This window comes from Hoplias malabaricus, chromosome 7 (genome assembly GCF_029633855.1).
Source record: "Hoplias malabaricus isolate fHopMal1 chromosome 7, fHopMal1.hap1, whole genome shotgun sequence".
In the NCBI taxonomy this organism is placed as follows: domain Eukaryota; kingdom Metazoa; phylum Chordata; class Actinopteri; order Characiformes; family Erythrinidae; genus Hoplias; species Hoplias malabaricus.
In genome coordinates, this window is record NC_089806.1 from 13,891,987 (window position 1) to 13,912,353 (window position 20,367).

Below are 20,367 nucleotides of genomic sequence, written 5' to 3' on the forward strand. Positions count from 1 at the left end.
ACTCAGTTGTAATAGCCTCTTACTGATCTGTAAACTTGCTCATTTCTCTTCCCCACCGGCAGTTTGAGTTAATCTTAATGTTTAGATCCGTGCCCTTGGCCATGTCTAAATGTGACATTCTTCATTTTGTGTTACCCATAGAGTGTGTGTGTGGTTGAGATGCCAGAATAATTTAGTCAATTGTGCCGCCCACTGGCCAATCATATATTACACTGTGGGCGTGGCAATGGATTTTATAATTATATGAAATAGTTTGCATTAATAAATTAAAGACTTTTAATGTTGTTGTTTTTTAAGTTAAAGTGTAATTTAAATTATTCAAATATATTACTAGCTGTATGATAATGACCATATCTTACTGAATGACAATGTCAGTGTGAGTGATGCTTTTGAAATGAATTTTTTTACTGACTGACTTTTAACCAAAAAATGAAATTTAAACAAATTAGTCTGGACAAAATTTTGGGGACCAAAATGTTTTGTGTTGTTAAAATCAGTACACGTCCTCTACCGAGAACACACTCCTGTACACTTAATATAACATTCTGAGAAACAAATAATAACGCATCAAATATGGCCATTGCCAGAGTAAAGGCACCTAATAAGTGGTTAGGATTACTGTAAAAAATCCTATAAATAATTTGTGTATATTTCCTCATTCAGATAAAAGAGCCATACCCTTCAATAGCCATAATGTGTCCAAGCCTGAGTCTTCATCAGACCTAACCTCTGTGAGTTTATGTCCCTGTTATCACATATCTTTAATCCACATTGTGTGCATAAGCTAGAAGCTATTCTGTTTCAGATTCAGAAAAGCTGCTATACTCTTAAATGTATTTGACATATGTTGGTTTATGTCCATTAGAGGGACAATTTGGAGGGCCAGTGTAGGACACCAAGTGATGATGTCATTCAGAAGATTTCCAGGTGTTTGAGACAGATGCTGGGTGTGTCTTTGTTTGGAATTGACATCATCATCAACAACCAGACAGGTCAACATGCTGTCATTGACATCAATGCTTTTCCAGGTAAGTTCCCATCCAGTATAAGAAAAATATCTGCCATAATATCAGCCATTATACATTAGAGATACTAAGAACGGGACATAACTGAAATATTAGGTGCCTGTCATTTCAGAAGTTGATCACAAACAGGTTAATGTACAGAAAAGCAATATCACATGTATATCACAGGGAATAGCGCCAAAACCAACGTATATTTTCCTTTTGTTGTGAAGTCAGCACTCATTCATTCATTCATTGTCTGTAAGCTCTTATCAAGTTCAGGGTCACGGTGGGTCCAGAGCCTACCCGGAATCATTGGGCACAAGGCAGGAATACACCCTGGAGGGGACGCCAGTCCTTCACAGGGTGACACACACTCAAATATTCACTCACACCTATGGACACATTTTAGTCGCCAATCCACGTACCAACATGTGTTTTTGGACCATGAGTGGAAACCGGAGCACCTGGAGGAAACCCACGCAGACACAGGGAGAACACACCAAACTCCTCAGACAGTCACAGGGGCAGGACTTAGGTCAGCACTTATCCACAGTCAGACATTTCAATTCTTTAACCACCTTTGAGTTAGCTTGGCAGAGAGGATAGGGACACTGCTGAAACATGTGGCTAAATGGCTAGTAAGTTGTGTGGGAACAATCTTGTTTATGTTACATTTCAGATAAAAACTTACCTTCAAATATGTTGTTACCAAAAAACAACTATAAACCAAAGTTTTAAGCATATATTGTGTTTGGAATCATCAAAGGGATTTTTCATAAATATTACATTTTCGATTTCACACTTTGTAAAACCAAACATTTCTAAATAAACATTGCCGTGATCCCTGACATTGACAAGATCCTAAAATTCCATTGTTAGGTGCAGTTCTGTCTGTAGCCCACAAGGCATCAGTATAGAGTCAGAGGGAGTGTTTTGATGACGTAACCGTTTTGGAAACGTTTTTTTTTTTTTTTTTTTTTTTTGCGTGATTTAGACAGATTACTTTCTCTTAATGTTGTCTGTGCTTTTACCTATCTTTCAGTGTCATGTATTTTGATTTAAGCCTTCCTGTTTTGGTATAATGCCCTCTAGACAGCACATAACAGCTTGAGCAGGAGCACCACTCTTTATTTATTAATAGTTCTTGGGCAAAACACCTAATGCTGTATTTGCCCACCTGTGTGACATGATTCAACTTTGTTTGTTGGTTTGGATAAAGGTTACAAGGTCTGTAAATCCCATTCAGTATTCAGTTTAATTCAGAGAGAAGGGACTCAGCTCCTGAAGCTACACACAGCTGTGTTTGTCATTTTGTGTTCCACACTAAAAAGCCCTAAGACCGCCTTCTCCCTTGTTGCCATGGAGATGATGTGTATGCAGTAAGACATGGCAGTGTCTCAGTGGTATAACCAGCAGGTCCTCTGACAACACCAGAGATAAATCTTATTTGCCTTTATCCTCCCTAACATTAATATGAAATATGTCTTCCTACAATTACGCAATAATACACAAGATGGAGTGCTATAACGTGAGATATTTGCACTGGTGTGCCGAAGATCGAAGAACCGCGAGTGTATTATTGCGGTTATACAGTTCGTTATCGCCGTTTATTAGTAGGTTTTGAGATCAAGAAGACCGTGAAAATGCTTTGTTTATAAACCTTCCGCGAGGAAAAATAGTTCCATTCCGTCACACATTCATTTTGCTCTTTCCAACGTACTCTGGGTCTTTAACCTCTATGACGTTAAACCCGTCTAAATCAGGACAGAAGTAGAGATAAAGTCAATAAAATGTCATGGTTTAACTATTGTTTACAACAGATTGACATCGCAGTGATATACTATATCACATGCCGAGTTCTCTCCAAATTAAAATGGAGTATTTTCAAGTATCGGAGCAGCGTCTCGACACAACCACAGAAAAAACATAGACGTAGCAATTTACTTTAACTTTCTTTTACTTATTTAATTTATAACTATCTACTGTGTCACAACTCTTTACTTTAGGGTACTTTAAGGTGCGGGAACGGAAAATGAATCGATACCCCGTTGGGTGAATAAGCCCAGGCTCTTCGCTGTCTTGTAAACGCTGGCGTCCTTGCTAGGTTACATGTATTTTGCGGAGTGATAGCTTAAGAGCTTCAGCGTGCCATTATCGTGTAATGTTAGCACTCCTGGAACGTCTCTCAGCCAATCACATTGCAGGGTCGGAACCAACTGTGGTTAGCACACGGTTACTACATTAGCACACGGTTTATCTCACTTTAATCCTTTAAAATGCAGAATTGTTGTTCAGTTGTTCATCTAAAAGTGTTTTGTTCTTTCATGTCCTTTCCTTTTTTGTCACTCTGGAGTCTAATAATAGCATTTGTGGATTTTACTAATTCTTATTCCTTAGAATAAACCGCCTAGTTACAGTACTTTTTAAGAATGATATATGAAAATAATCTCTGTTCTGATTGGTTAAACAGATGTTCCATATTATCTAGGCAAAATGCATGGAACAACCTGTCACATTAAGCCAGATATTTTATAACACTTCTATAAAGTTAACTCCTCCTTTTAGCAGCTTTGTTATTGGCTGTGATATGTGACATCAAAAACATGATGACTTTATGATCGATTGGTTTCTGCAGTTTACATCCCATATATGGACTTGGGAGTGCAGGGCACATTTTGAAAGTATAACAATGTTAAAATTTCATAGTGCATCACAAACTTTACAGAAAAGCAGCTCAGTTTTCCATGATATGGCCCCTTTTAAAGCTTGTATATATATTATAAATATGTAAGTTGTACAGTTATGAGAAGGGTGCACAAGAATTTTGGCCCATTTCCTGTATCTGATATTTTTATGTACATAAATACCAGTGCTGTTTCAAACACAGAACTGTTAATAAAGTTTGGGGATTAGAAGAATTAGTTACTGTCTAACGGCAATTTTAAGTGGTTATGGTTATATGATATTGATATTATGCCTCAATTGATAATAATAAAAATGTATATGGAATTCACAGAACGCTCTTGTCGTATAGGTTATGAAGGAGTTCCTGAGTTATTCGATGACCTTCTTACACACCTCTGCAGCATCCTGCAGGAACCCCTAACAGCCGTACCCCTGAGAGCAAACGGAGTGTCCCAGAGCTCACCTGCAGCCTGTGGTGTGTCCCGAGGCATGCTGGGAAACAAAGGAGGCTGCTGGGTAATAGACAGTGAAGGAAAGAAGAAAGGGACTCATCAGGGAACGAACTGCTGCAATGCAGACCGAGCCTCAAGCTACCAGCAAAACTGCAGGTCCTCTTTAGCGGCCGAAGCCTCATCACAATGACCACGCGCTCCACTTCAGTGAATTAGCTAATTTAATTACCCCTACCTAATCAATCACACCCTTCACCAAGCTGAGCAGGGTTGAGGAATATTCCTCTGTGCCAGTATATGTTCAGTTGTGTGTAGGGAATTACCAAATATGTACTGAAATCTTTTTGTCGTAAGGTTGAAAAGGAGCAATCAACATATCAATGTGATTTAGTTTGGTGTGTTTTTGGCCATCTTGCACTGGATTTTTGCTGTGGAACAGTGCCTTAGGGATGAATGGGAAAGCATTTCTTCATCATTGATTATGGGAAAAGTCAGGGAATTTTAAATGTACTGCTAAGTAAGATGAACCACATGATCTCGCTGGTGGCAGGTGAAACATAGTCGCACAAGGAGCACACCGAATTTTTGCCTTATTTTTGTGTACCACGCAATAAGCTGACTGAATGGAAAGGGCACTGTGAATTTCAGAGCTGTTTATGTCTATAACTCAAAACATTCCTGCACCTTCTCAGTCATAAACAGCTATGCAAAGTGAGATACATCAGGACAGAAAATGGGGTGTATTTTGTATGTACTGTACTCTATACCAATGCTGTATAAGGATTTCAGATTTGCCCAAAATGAAGCCGCAAAAAAGGACAATAGCTTTTTTCCTAATCTCTGTTTCATTGCGATCCAATTAAAAACATGTATCTCCATTTATTTTTATTTATTTATTTATTTATTTTTTACTTTAGTACAGCAGCCGTCCTTCACATTGTGCAAAAAAATCATGATGAATAGACCAATAGAAATGCTCTAAAATTACTTGGAATAATTGCTTTTTTCAACTGACTTCCATTGAAAGTTAAGGTTTTTTTTTTCTTCTATAAAGTTACTATTTTGGAGATGCATGTTTTTTTTTTGACAACAACGATATACGAAATTCTTAGGATATGGTCAGTAGTAGCATTCTGAAGTCATACCATATACTGTATTAAGCATTATGCTTGTTTTAGAAACTACAGGTCTAAGCAGATTCCATTATCGGGAAAAAAGTCAAAGGTGCAGTCAGACAGAGTTAATAAAACTGATTTCAAACCAGATAGGTTTTGTCCTAGAAACAAACATGTATAGAAAGGCCATGATAAAAATATGTGCAAATAATTTAAACCCTATATTTAATTTAAAATAGTACAAAGACAACATTGTAAATGTTAAATCTGAGAAAGTTTGTTTTTAAAAAAATATTTGCCCATTTTGAATTTGATGCCAACAACGTTATGAACAAGGCCTGGCCCGAAAAAGATGTTGTCTAGATGGCAAAATGTTGCAGTGACAAACTGTGTTTACAGACAAACTGTGATTGTGGGAAGTGTTTTTGAGCCCATGCAGTGACTTCCACTACAGAAACCTGCCTGTTTTTAATTCAGTGCCATCTGAGGGCCCAAAGGCCACAGCTAGCTAATACTGGTTTTGGTCCTTCTCTGAATCTTTTAAGGTTTTACCTATTTTAATTTAAGAAATGTAATTGTTTAAATATTGCACTATTTGCAAAATGTGTCTTTGTCACTGACCCGTTGCCATACTTCGTTTGTGACATTACACAACTTTACCAGTCTTTTGTTCCCTGTCTCAAAGATCTTGGAACGTGTTGCTGGCATCAAATTCAAAATGGGCAAATGTTTTAAAAAATTTTGCACATCATTGCATTCTGTTTTTATTTACATTTTGCACAGCATCCCAACTTTTCAGGAATTAGGCTTTTTATATAAAAATACCAGCAACTGACACTGTAGGCAAACTACAGTATTTTATACCAGTATTTTAAATAGGTTGCAAATAATTTGAAGTCAGTACAATGCACAGCAGTGTTAGCTCATCTACAGTCTCACACTGCCAGAGTCTGGTACCTTTCGTCACTTGACATAGCCAAGAACCGCCTACTACAGCAGGAAAAGAAATCTGAATAACGCCCAAAAGGACCAGTCACAAGTCTGCTATTTTGGCATGATGTGTAGACGGAGGCAAAGAGCCAATCAGCAATGCAACTGGCAGAATTTTGACAGTGAGGTCAAATTAACACGCTGAATGTATCAGACTCTCTGTTAACTTGTGGGCGGAGCATCTGTGGCTGAATCTAGCTCATGTATGACCTAAATAAATGAGAGGATCCAGTGAGATTTTATGGCACAGGGCGTAATAGCAGCAATTTTGGAAAAACACCATTGATTTTCCCAAAGTGAAATAAGCTTAGACGTAGAATTCCTAATATAACTGACATGGCATTGATATGGGCATTACAGAATGACAGAAGGGCAATACAATTTAGAGAAAACTCATTAACTGACACTTGGCATATAAGAAGTAAATGGGCAGATATTTCAGCTGTAATAATTAGCTTTTATATAAACATTTTTAATGTCAAAATGCACCTTATAAATCCAGCTAGTAACTCACTCACCCACACACAGATCCCTATTTAATAAAATGACCACGAAGGTTCGTTATTTGTTGCTTTGCATCGGTGACACTGTGTATTATTTGCTGTTCTTAGTACAGTGAAACATTAAATTATATTGTGTTGTTATCAACTGTACAGCAGAGGCGCAGCAGATGGATATCAGGTTGCAAAAAGGTGGAGTATTTCAACACACTGTAGTATGTGAATAGGTGTAATACTCTATTCTATGTGACACAGGAGTAATGGATCATTCACTGCCCACTGTAGACCTTTTATGGCTTTAAGTTTGTAAATAAGACCACAGAGATACATTTATATTGACAGACTTTATACGGTGCCTGGTATTGTATGTTCAACTTCTCTGTTTCTTTGCTTGTGCCTGCTATGCACACTGTGTACATGTTGCTTGGGGCACATTTTACAGGCCAGGGAACAAAGACATGCACTGTCAGCAATTTATTTCTCTTGTAGATGATGAAAACAGGGAGTCCAGAGAATAAATATTAAAATTTACTGACCTCAGTAATATGGCTCTGTTTTGTGGTGTTCAGCTTCATTCTGTCTTTCATTGTGAGGTCACACGGATGACCTCGGGTTTTGCATAGATTCCTATAAACAGCCTGCCTTATCCAGAGCAGAAGTGATTGCTTGCACAATTCTGGATTACAGATATCTTCCACATTTATTGTTTTTTTCGTAAATAAATCCCACACTGCATTGAATTACATTCAAATCACTCTAATCAATAAAAACATTATTGCATGAGGCTCAATCAGGTGCAGAATCTTTAAAAAGAATGTGGTCACATTGGAACAAAGTCTTGAATCTCCTCAATGGAATCTTTACAGAAGAAGGATGAAATACGCTTAACTTAAAACGCAAGTTCCTGTCATTGTTTGACCTTTCCTGTTGGTCCATTCAATCATGAAATATTCTTAAAATGTAAAGGACACAGGCTTTTTAAATAATGTAAAAAAAAATTAAGACACAAACATGGAGATACAATGTTTGTCCCAACAGTGACAATGCCTACGTTTCTGTGTACAAATGTAATCCCCAATCACTAGCACTTATTTTTAAAATGTTTTCTTTTTTGCGTTAGTTCTGCATGGAGCTTAATAAGCAAGCAGGGTACGCATGTAAAGCTGAAGCAAGGAGCTCTGTACTGGGTTCAAAGCCAGTGATAGCTGGCTCATGTCCTTGGGTTGTAACAGCGGCGTTGTGCAGCACTGTGATTGAAGTGGTAGAGAACAGGAAAAAAGGAGTGAAAGTGTCTGCAGTGCTGTGGCTGAGCTAGAGGGTGGAAAGCTTAATCTGAACATTGAGCAGCTCCCTTCTGAAGCAGAGATGGAGGGAGGACGTGGGGAGGAATGAACAGCTGGCTTTAGCTCAGCCGCGGCGAAGCTCGTGCAGTTTCTGTGCCACGTTCTCCAGCTCAGACTCAATGGCTGCCAAACTCTCGATCTCAGCGTCCTACAAGAGAAGAGACAGAATGAGGTCAGTAAAAAAAAAAAAAAAAAACCATTTGTCCTCAAGTGAATTTTGTCACGTTTGCTTTACAGTCAAATGAACCTATGCTTTACCGTTGTAGAGGCATTGAGGTGTGTTAAAGGACACTTGAAGGACAAATATATATGTTAGGGTTGTCAGATGATTAAATTAATCTTAATTAACTGTCAGTTCACATTGTCAGGAAGCTGCTATGGGTTTGGACCCCAGGAAAATGCTTTTACACAGGGTTTCCCACTCCAGGCCACACCAAACAACATAGTTCAGCATAAAAGGCATAATGGTCTGTGCTTTTGTTTTGTAGAAGGATATGGAAAAGTATTTACAGTCTTTACATTTTTAATTGTAATAATGTAATCAAGTTTTACGATTTGAGATTATTATGAATTTAAGATTCACAGGTACAGTTTGCACCTATTTTGAAGACAGTCTTCAGAGCACAGCCCTGAGACATTAACCTCAGCAATTTACACATTTGTTAAAGCAAATAATTCTTCAATGTCTGTTGTTAAAAAACACTGAAAGACTGATAGACCCAAGCTACAGCTGTTTAATCCAACATACATCTACACTACAAAGACACTGAGACACTCATTTATTAGTGCTAATTACTGCTTCTGTCCAGCTGTGAGCCTTGTGTGGTATGAATGTACATTTTATCATCCAATGACTGTTAAAAACAAAAAAGTGCAGAGTTTGGATGCTGTGAACTGCAGTTAGTCTAGTTAAACAGTCCACTGTAATAATATCACATCCTTTAAATACATCTAAAGAGAAGTAAAAGAAACATTGGCCTGTCTGTGTTGCTCTAAGAGGGAATTGCTCTTGGAGATGTTCTGCTACAACAACGAGACCATTTAAAATATATATATTCCTGAATTACTGAACGTAAAAAAATACAATGTTTATTACAATGAGACATGTATCGGACCAAAGCTGCTGATTTAACAGAATTAGATGCATGTGATGAATGTGAGACTGCTGAACTCAGCCCCTGTGCGCTGCTGCTTAGGGGTAGTAACTCTCTGAGGAGAAGCTTTAGAAAGCTGTAGAGAGGTGGAGGAAGTGTAGAGTGTACCTCTGTCTTTTTGCTGGCACTCCCCTCCTCCTCTCTCCTGTCCTCTGGCTCTCTCCTGACCATCATCTGCAGCTCCTGCTCCTCTGGGCTCTTCCATACCTCTCCATCCCTGACTCCCACACCCAGAGCCTCCTTGGAGTGGTGTGGCACCTCCTGCTGGTCAAAAGTGTTCATGTCTGCTCTCCTGTTGGTCAGCAGCCTGCTGCGGCTCCAAGGCTTCAGTCCGGCCCTGGCTTTGTCCTCCTCTATCTGCCCTGGACCTTCTTTCCTGTTTTCTATTGCCCCACTCTTCCCCTCTTTCTCCTCCTCCTCCTCCTTCTCCTCCTCATCTTCATCAGCAGACTTCTTTACCTCAGAATGGTCTCCTGCTCCCGGGGCTTCATCTGCTGAGTGGAAAAAGGCATTCATTCTTCATTCTTGTTTTAGTCCTTCTTTCTCACTCTCTCTCTATCTTCCTTTACACATAACTTTATCAAAAAAGACCTGACATTACACAGCATCAGCAAAGGCAGCACTCTGTTTAATGAGCTAACCTCCTGCCAGTTGGCTGATTGTGCTTGACCCTCAAATTACGAAAGAACACCTCCCAAAACACCTGGCTCTAGTGGACACACCACTGCAAAATCTCCCTGTCCAGACAGTCTTATCTTATAGTCTCATAGTCTAACCTTCTCCTTACATAACTAACATAGCTTGTCACTGCATTAAATCTATTAAATGAATATATGAATGGATACCATAGCAACCACCTTGCAGACCACTGCAACCACCTAGCAACACTTTAGCAACTACCTACTATAACATAGCAACCACCTAGCAACTCAATACTGTTGCTCACTGCAGTCGCTTCTTTGCTGATTCTGCTAGTGTCTGGACCTCACTGCACTGGGCTTGATGATGGGATCCAAGTGTTGTATGAGGTCAGATATGTTAACAGTGTTTGCTCTGTCTTAATCTGAGGGATCTTGTATGAAAATCGCCAGACCATCATGTTGCACAAGCAGTGAAAGCTGGCTAACATATTTTGAGTAACTATCGTCTTACAAATTAAAGAAATACCTAATATCAAATCATAAAGTTAAAAATAATTTTTTAATTTTCCCTTGGAGATATATTTTTCACACTGCCACAGAGTTATGCTCTGCCAAAAAGCCACTGTCTGTTTTCCCTCACACAGCTCCAGGGACCTCCAGTTTCCTCCTACAGCTAAAAAAAAAACCACTCAAAAAAGTGTCCATAGGTGTGAGTGAATGTGTCAGTGTGTGTCGCCCTGCGATTGACTGGGGCCCCATCCAGAGTGTGTGCTCATGCCTCCAGACCCACCGTGACCTTGAACTGGAAGTGGTTACAGACAATGAATGAATGATTTTGTGTATCATTGTGAAGGTAAGACGAGTGTATTGTGGAACTGAAGCTCTGAGCTGGCCAGCTCACTCTCACTCTCACTCTCTCTCTCTCTCTCTCTCTCTCTGTGTCTCTGTTATCAGATTCCTGCACTCACAAACCTCCAGAAGATTATGTCATTATTGATTTTACATTCATCAAATGCTGGGGGAGGTAAATCATTAGAGCACACAGAATGTTATTTATGTTGTCTCCTGGGTCAGAATGTGTAAAGAGTCTTGAACTGTTGTCAGCTCTCTCTAAACTATAAGCTTAATCAAGGTCTCTCTCAGAGGGCAGCTAAAGACCTCTGTCAATGTCATCAGTGTTAATGTACTTTTGCCTTCTCTATAGTGTTTAATGTAGAGAGGGAGTTGTCAGTTTTTAAGTCTAATGACTACATATATATACACCTTCTGCAGCCATTTTATCAGAAACACCCCTTTGCAGCAGTAAAATCTCCTATACTTCTGGGAAGGGTTCTACTAGAAGATGGGCCATTTCTGAGAGAATATGATGATATTCAGCCACAAATGCATTAGTAAGGACAGGTACAGAATTTGGATGATGGATCTGCATCACTCCAGAGAACTGCTCCACAGTGAAACACTGATTAGGTTTCTACCCCTCCATAACATGATGGAACTAGGCAAACATAAGGTTAGCTTTAAATCCTGTGTGTAATCCCCTTACCTTCCTCCTCCTCTGTGCTGGACAGTTTTTCTTCTTCATCCTCTTTTCCTCCTTTCTTCATCAGGGCTAGTATGTGCTCCTCTTCCTCATGCTTGGCATTTGAATTCTCCTCTGCTGTGTTCATCTTCTCCTGACTAGAGAATTCATTCAGCTTCTGTGTCTTCTGGTCTCTCTCTTCACTCTGTCCATCTAACACTTCTTCTTCACTTCTTTTCTCCTCTCGATCTTTTCCTGCTCCCTTCATGGCAACCAGCATTGACCGATCTGCGAGGATTGAGAAAAGGGAAGGATGGGGTCAGTGCTCAGTTACATGTGACAAATATGTACTTCTTTATTTGTGTGTGATATTTGACGGCATTCAGCCACAAGAACATTAGTGACAGAGGTTATTAGAGGTTGAATGATTAGTTAAGCATCATATACACCACACCATCCATCCATCCATTATCTGTAACCGCTTATCCAATTTTAGGGTCGCGGGGGGTCCAGAGCCTACCTGGAATCATACACCACACCATTTCATCCCAAATGTACTGGCTAGAATTCCCCTGCTCTATGATCTTTTCACCCTGCTGGTCAAAATGTGGTGTTTAGTATAATGAAGCATTTGTAGCTGCACTACAAATGAACCTATGAATACATGTATGAGTGAAATGATGTAAAATTATGGCAAATGCATATGAAGACCCTGGATTAAAAAAATAATAAAAAAATATGTCCATTTTGGGCGGCACGGTGGCGCAGCAGGTGGTGTCGCAGTCACACAGCTCCAGGGGCCTGGAGGTTGTGGGTTTGATTCCCGCTCCGGGTGACTGTCTGTGAGGAGTTTGGTGTGTTCTCCCCGTGTCTGCGTGGGTTTCCTCCAGGTGCTCCAGTTTCCTCCCACAGTCCAAAAACACACGTTGGTAGGTGGATAGGTGGCTCAAGTGACTATAGGTGTTAGTGTGTGTGTCGCCCTGTGAAGGACTGGCGCCTCCTCCAGGGTGTGTTCCCGCCTTGCACCCAGTGATTCCAGGAAGGCTCTGGACCCACCGTGACCCTGAATTGGATAAGCGGTTACAGATAATAGATGAATCCATTTTTAGTTTATGAGAGGACTGTAGCAACAAACATCAAAATGTTTCATGGGAAATTCTGAAATCAAAACTAGCTACATCACTGTTTTGCCTTAGAGAACATTAGAGTAAATGTGGGCTTGATTGTGTGTGTGTATTTATATAAAGGACTATCTCCTGCTTGTGGGGAGCACACGCTGGATCCCTCAGCCTTAATCATTCTATTAATTTTCTAGTAATTTTGAGGTCAGGATTATGGTTAGAGATAAGGTTAGAGCTGGGGTTCTCAAAACACCATTTTTGTTGGTCCCTTCATGATAATAATTTAATACAGTCTAAAGAAGAGTTTCCATGTTAAAATAATGTACACAATTCAATCAAGTAAATTCAGTGCAGTGAATTCAGTGAATGAATAAAGAGTGAGAGGAGGACAACACGGTAGGAGGGAAGATTTCTCACCTGCAGTGGCCTCAGGGTCTTCAGGGTGATTCATTACATAATCTACACTGTCCTTCATTTGCTTCTCCGACCTCTCGTTGGCTCCTGAGTAAGAGGATGGTAGGGTTTAGATGAATGTCTCAACAATGGCAACACCATATACTCTACAAATTAAGTCCAGTGGCATTGTTTGTGAACATTGTCATGAAGCAAATGATCATTCCCAAGGGTAACAAAAGAAACGCCTAAAGATCATTATGAGGATTATAAAAATAATGAATCAGGGTTTATTAAGATGAATGAAATTAGATTAAACAGAGCTGTTAAAACAGACAGAGAAGAATTTGTTACATGTGTAACTAAAACCTGAGGTCTATCAAAGCTATAAGATCTGAAAAAGACTGTAGACACCAGATCTACTCAACAGTTGATGTCTTGCAAAGTGAAATAAGTGTAAATCTACTCAATTAGTAGAAAAACATAGTGTTGACACACTTTAGTCCCCAATAATTTTGGATCATTCCTATTGGACAGTTGATCACTAAAATTATACACCTTTCATATAAACTATACCCAATCACAAAAGAGGTTTTCAATCTGTATATATGTTATATAGAATACCTATGTATTCCTTGTCAAAACATCAATGATTTGTTGATATTCTAAATGTGGCTAAGTTAAATGATAATTACTACATGTAAAAAGCCTGTTTTTAACTTTCATGTAACAAGTCTCCTCCTGTTTAATGTGACTGTCACCTTCCACAGCGATGTCCTGCAGCTCCTGGAGAAAATTACTGTGACGCAGTACAGTAACCAGTCTGTCATCTGCACACACACACACACACAGAGAGAGAGAAATCACATCAGCAGAGTCAGTGTTTCGATTTTCCACACAGCTCTCAGACAGGAGTTCACACCATCGCATCATTCTGCCCTTCACAGCTCTCAGTGCTTCACTCTGATTTCTTTAAGGTAATTGCCCTGAAATGTATTGCTTGTCCTAAAGCTTCAAATAAATCACTGGATCCCATAGTAACAGAGAGAGAGAGAGAGAGAGAGAGAGAGAGAGAGAGAGAGAGAGGGAGAGAGAGATGTAGGTAAAAAAAATATGTAGGCAGAAGCTGTGCCATATGGAATGAAAAGAAGGAGATGAATGAAAAGGCAGAGTGGGGGAGAAAGAAACAGCAAAAGAATGTAAGATATCTAGCTAGAGAGAGAGAGAGAGAGAGAGAGAGAGAATATTAAGGCAGAGTCAAGCTTTTTCCATTTTTTGCTGATCCACAGAAGTGTTCTAACTGTTCTGGTCACATTCCAAAAAATCTCCACCCTCCCCCCTCTATCCGCTGTCTTTGTCCTTCATCTCTGTGCATGCTGTTTGACTTCTCAACTCTAAGCTGTGTTTGTGTGTGACAGCAGACATTGTAGACACTGGGTTAATGCACTGATTGATTTTGTGTGTCATTGTGAAGGTAAGGCAAGTGTATTGTGGAACTGAAGAGCTCTGAGCTGACCATAACTCCACATGCTTCTTGCTGCCCAGTGCTGAGTCTATTCATTTATTTAATCCATTAATTTTACACACAGAGGAGTGTGCACTCAGGGAGCGATATAGGCAATGATCCATTACATTAGGAAGGTCACAGAAACAGCTTGAATAAGGGTCTATAGCCTCAACAACACAAGTAATATATGACCAATCTTGTGCACATTAAATTATGCGCATCATAAAAATAATCAGTGTGAAAGATATTCTTAGAGTTATGTCATAAAGAAACATTTTAAGTACTAGAGTGTGCGGAGTGGATTTTATTTTAATGCTTTCAATATGTTGTTTTTATTTTTAAAACATTTGTTATTATTTAATTAATACATTAATGTCAAATGACACTTTCATGCATTCATTCAGGGGAATACACCCTGGAGGGGGCGCCAGTCCTTCACAGGGCAACACACACTCACACCTATGGACACTTTTGAGTCACCAATCCACCTACCAACGTGTGTTTTTGGACTGTGGGAGGAAACTGGAGCACCCGGAGGAAACCCACGTGGACACGGGGAGAACACACCAACTCCTCACAGAATCGAACCCACAACCTCCAGGCCCCTGAAGCTGTGTGACTGCAACACTCCCTGCTGCGCCACCGTGCCGCCCTTCAATTTCTTTTAAAATTACACACACTTAATGAGTTTTCACGTGCTGGTGTAATTTTTGTTCATACCTGTGAACATTTTGAGACTAGAAACAATCCAAGTATTTACAAACATTTTGTTCTTCTCTCGTTTCATGAATAAAACCCAATGTTTGTAATGAGCATTAAAAAAGAAATGACCAATAGAATAAGCCAATCAGTCCCCATGACCACCATGTCCATGCATGTGTCAGCTAGAGGAGAATAAAACCCCAGCAATGGACAGAAATGTATTCTCTTGAATCATGGATCTCCATTTTATTCCTTTAAGAAGAGAAGGAGTAGTATAATATGCTCTCATGACTGAATCCAGTGACATCCTCACTGCAATGTTTCTCATAGCACTTAAAAATAAAGCCTTTGCAGAAGAACTTCAGCAAATTGTGTGGCAAAGTCCATAGCAATATGCCGTCTTCAGAAGAAACACAGTATATGCAATTGTCCAAAAGTATTTGAACAAATAATGTATATAGATTGACAGCAGATCTGCCGTAGCTCACCGGTTCTGAGTGTTTGCAGACAGTGCTGAGATATTGGGAGCGAGTGTGGTTTGGACAGAACGTCCGTAAGCACCTCCACTATACACTTCATCACCTACAGAATAACAGAAAATATAGTTAATACACAAAGTACACACAGAGCTGGTATGGTTCTGTGGTGGATCATTCTCAGCACTGCAGTGACACTGAGATGGTGGTGATATGTTATGTGTTGTGCTGGTACTAGTGGATCAGACACAGCAGCGACATTTTATTCAAAAGTCTAAAACTAAATCAAGAAATTAACTTTAGCATGATGTTGAATGCAAATCTAGACTTCTTTCACTTTTGGACTTTACCAGGATTTTTGAGAAAATACATTAAAATACTTTATTTAAACAGACCTCAGTTTTCAAATGGTTTTTCTAAGGCAATAAACATAAACAGGGTGTTTTACAGCCTAATTAGGGACACCACACTATACCAGTAGGAGTCCCTGGGCAAAACTCCTAATGCTTCATTAACCTACATCTATAGGAAAATTAAAAATTGTAAGTCAAATGAAACAGATGCACTTTGAGATTTCCTTGAAATGTAAAGTGCATTACAAATGAAATGTATTATTATAATAATCCATCCATCCATCCATCCATTATCTGTAACCGCTTATCCAATTTTAGGGTCGCGGGGGGTCCAGAGCCTACCTGGAATCATCGGGCGCAAGGCGGGAATACACCCTGGAGGGGACGCCAGTCCTTCACAGGGCAACACAGACACACACACATTCACTCACACACTCACACCTACGGACACTTTCGAGTCGCCAATCCACCTGCAACGTGTGTTTTTGGACTGTGGGAGGAAACCGGAGCACCCGGAGGAAACCCACGTGGACACGGAGAGAACACACCAACTCCTCACAGACAGTCACCCGGAGCGGGAATCGAACCCACAACCTCCAGGCCCCTGGAGCTGTGTGACTGAATAATTATTATTATTATTATTATTATTATTATTATTATGTAATTCATCACAAATGTCTGAATAGTTTGGGGTGTCTGTAATCACATCATTTGTAGGCATGGAAAACACATTAAGTAAATACAGACTGGTATGTATCTGCTATAAAACTGCATCTAATTTGCATAAAGGTATGTATTAATCTGTGTTTTTATCACCTCTTTAATAGACCACTTTTTTCTTGATAATTCATGATGACTTAACCCTTCTTCACTGCATTAAAAGAGATTAGGGCTCTCTGTGGTTCGTTTAGTTTGTATTTATACTGTCTTTCATAGAGAATCATTTCTCATGCTCTTATGTCCTCCTCTACCTCCTCCTCATGTTCTCCCAATGACAAACAAATCGCTCTCATTACAGCAAGGCAGCCACTCTCACTAATGCCAGGGTCAAACTGCTGAAGCGGCATCATCGATCCACTGAGCGCTCTCCTGCTCCAATCTTGCAATTTAATATAAGAGCTAAAGTGCAGCATAAAACGCTTTTATTTCAGTTGTACCATTGTGTTGGCGGGTGGGGCAAAGCTATAAAGGTCTGCTGACTGTGTATATATATATATATATAGAGAGAGAGAGAGAGAGAGATTCCACACATCCACTTTAAATGTGCATTAATTATGCTGCATATATTTATATAAATATATATAAATAAATATATATATATGTATGTATGTATGTATGTATATAACAGCAGGCGAGTCATTAAAATATATTTTAAATATCTGCTACATTTAATCTGAGATGTAATTGGCTTTAAAGGGATGTTAATATGATTATTTTACCCTGTGCAACATTTTATTACAGTAGACCAGTCAGAACACATTCTGAGACATATTTGCATTTTTCATGTTAAATATTGCATCGTAGTGTAGTGTCTGTTGAAAGCAGCAGATTCCTGTGCTCTGTTCTACATTGCCAACTGACCTGAAGATTCATAAATTACAAAGTGCTCCTGAGAGCCACTGTCACTTTACTGGAGCATGTGGTTGAGTCACAGCAAGAAACCTTGTGTTAACCTTAAAGTCTCCAGAACTACATGCACACACACCCACCCACCCACACACACACACACACACACACACACACACACACACATCTACAAAAGAGTGAACTCATCTATTTGTATGCAGTTTTAATACAACATCAATATGCTAAAAACGATAGATAAGATCACTGTAAAAATCAGTCCAACTCGTTCACATATTTCAGTTCAGTTAATCTGAGTACGGTTAGTGCAGGTATGCTCACATCTAAACCTTACCTTCTCTATAATGAAACTTATTATGAGTTATGATTACTGAAACTGAGTTATGACCAGGGCTGGATTTCCCCAAAAATGTAGGTTATATTCAACATTAAACATTCATTTATTGTCGGTAAGCGCTTATCCAGTTGAGGGTCGCGGTGGGTCCGGAGCCTACCCAGAATCACTGGGCACAAGGCAGGAACACACCCTGCAGGGGGTGTCAGTCCTTCACAGAGCGACACACACACTCACACGTTCACTCACACACTTACACCTACGGACACTTTTGAGTTGCCAATCCACCTACTAATGTGTGTTTTTGGACTGTGGGAGGAAACCGGAGCACCCGGAGGAAACCCGAGCACCCGGAGGAAACCCACACAGACACAAGGAGAACACACCAAACTCCTCACAGACAGTTACCCGGAGGAAACCCACACAGACACAGGGAGAACACACCAAACTCCTCACATGAACCCACGACCCCAGGACCCTGGAGCTGTGTGACAGCAACTCTACCTGCTGCAGCACCGTGCTGCCCTCAATAAACACTCTGACAGCTAAAATTATCTTAATACTCCATGGCTTTTGAATACCCCCCCCCCCTTCCAATTATACAAAGTGCCACCAATCTGGGAGACTGAGCCAACCAAATGCTTCTGTCAAGAAGCCAACCACCACATCTTTTCAAACTGCTGCTATAAATATGTAGGGTATCAACATGTAAGTGAACATTTAAACAAATGACATAAAATACTGGTAACACACTGGTCAGCTCTCGAGAGTATAAATGTTTATCTTCCGAATGATTTACAGTTTTAAAACACTGTGAATTATTACAAATATGATTGTGTATTTAACTCACACAACACCATATTACGTTAAAAGTAGTTATTGGTGATCTTACCTGAACATCCTCTTTATCCATGTGATTAACGGACACTGGTATTGAGAAAACTAGGAGTGAAAAAAGGAAGGTTTGGTTACTTTGCCATTCAGCTTAAAGGCTATAAGAACTACAATTCAGCAATTTACTACATACAGCCTAAAGCATGTAGACACCTGCTTATCCAGGACTTATTTAAACAGAGTAATAGTGCAGTTTGTCCCCCGTTGCTGCAATAGCTATAAGATAAAGTAGTTCTGGATCACAAACATCACTCCAACTCATTACAGAGATGTTGGAGGACTCCCCATCTCTCCAGAGAACAGAGTTCCCCTGTTCCACAGCCCAGTGCTTATTTGCTTATTTTGGGATTGGGCATGCTCCAGTGCATCCCTTTTAAAACAGCCTAAGCGTTCACCGAATGTCTGGGTTCTGCTTACACTCTATATCCAGATGTTTACAGACTTGAAAGTACAACCCAGCCTTTCAGCGAACAAAGGAAAATAACCTTCTCAACTTTCACTGGAAGCGAATGTAACTGATTTTGAAGTAATTTGTCGAGCATCTCTGTCGCTCTGATTGCCCTGAAATGTGTACACAATGTAAACGAATGGCACGACATTCAGTTGGAGACGAGAAATTACAAACATAAAACAAATGGAAATGGAGGAAGGTTTTGTTCCCACAGCGACGCTGTGCTCTGAGCTGCGCCTCCCCGCTGTCCTTGGTGCTAACACGGAAAGGACACGGAACCGGCATTGACGGAAATAAAACACGCCGCTGTTCACGGAAACAACACAATGGTGGAGTTTACTCACCGCACTGAATTAGAAACATCAGCACGAGACAACTCCGCGGTCCCATCACTGCGGCGACAGAAGGAAAATCCATGTATCTGCCTCTGAATACACACACACACACACACACACACAAAAACCACCTCCGGGACTAAACCGGTCTCTATTGCGCTCCTAGTCTCTCTCTCTATGTTCGCATGTCGTGAAACTCGAGCGGTAGTGATGCTGATGCTGATGAGTCCTCTGCTCGCCCACTGCTGCTGCGCGTGCTTTATACAGGCAGTCGAGAGGAAACGACATCATCACACACTCCCCTCCCCTTTAAGCACCCCACTCTCAAAATAAATAAATAAATAAATAAACAAACAAATAAAAGAAATAAAATAAAATAAAATAAAAACATCACAAAGCACGACACTCTATGCCTGAGCCGCAGTGTATCTGGTCTTTGTGAGTGGTCTTTTAACAGCTTGTGTGTAAACGTGGTTCTTATATTTAGTTTGTTTCTCTGAGGTCAACTAATTATTATTTTCAGATCAAAAAACTGATAATTAGTGATTCATTTGTACAACTTTCTTAATCCTTTAGCATTACATGGGATATTCTGGCTTACTGTGCCTTTAAGAGTGATGCATGTAAATGAGATCTGTTCTGATAGGCTACCTGCAATGTTTACTTTTTTTTAAAAAACAGCAACAGCTGTACCGCTCTTTATAACGTCAGTGTGCTGTATGTCGTGCAAGAGACACCCATAGTGGTGATTTGTGTGGGCGTTTTAAGTTAAGGTTTGCCCATTCAAACTGCAGAGAAGTGACATTTTCAT

General features: G+C 39.9%; 2 protein-coding genes across 3 annotated transcripts in view; one reads left to right on the forward strand and one right to left on the reverse strand.

Annotated features, from left to right (window-relative positions):
• Positions 1-7,305, forward strand: part of itpk1a (inositol-tetrakisphosphate 1-kinase a) — a 31,543-nt gene extending 24,238 nt beyond the window's left edge. The window contains exons 9-11 of the mRNA XM_066677340.1: positions 664-731; positions 866-1,028; positions 4,042-7,305. Coding sequence (XP_066533437.1) covers positions 664-731; positions 866-1,028; positions 4,042-4,334 — 524 coding nt within the window. The 3' untranslated portion in view covers positions 4,335-7,305. The remainder of the gene's footprint in view (positions 1-663; positions 732-865; positions 1,029-4,041) is intronic.
• Positions 7,306-7,828: 523 nt separating this feature from the next.
• chga (chromogranin A) lies at positions 7,829-19,790 on the reverse strand. 2 transcript variants are annotated; one of them, XM_066677342.1, is made up of 8 exons: positions 19,566-19,790; positions 18,769-18,818; positions 15,618-15,711; positions 13,682-13,750; positions 12,945-13,028; positions 11,431-11,694; positions 9,355-9,737; positions 7,829-8,240 (listed from the first exon to the last, which is right to left on the reverse strand). In XM_066677342.1, exons 1-8 carry the CDS (start codon positions 19,636-19,638, stop codon positions 8,157-8,159), a joined length of 1,101 nt encoding a protein of 366 aa, XP_066533439.1. In that variant the 5' UTR covers positions 19,639-19,790; the 3' UTR covers positions 7,829-8,156. The 2 variants fall into 2 exon arrangements, with proteins under 2 accessions (XP_066533439.1, XP_066533438.1); XM_066677341.1 differs by having other exon boundaries at positions 9,355-9,740.
• Positions 19,791-20,367: the final 577 nt, after the last annotated feature.

Coding starts and splice junctions, on each gene's coding strand:
- chga (XM_066677341.1), bottom strand. CDS start 19,638: ATGGATTTTCCTTCTGTCGCCGCAGTGATGGGACCGCGGAGTTGTCTC. Junction 13,029..13,681: donor GCAGGACATCGCTGTGGAAG/GTGACAGTCACA, acceptor CCTCTTACTCAG/GAGCCAACGAGAGGTCGGAG. Junction 8,241..9,354: donor GTGCCAGCAAAAAGACAGAG/GTACACTCTACA, acceptor CTTCTCTTGTAG/GACGCTGAGATCGAGAGTTT.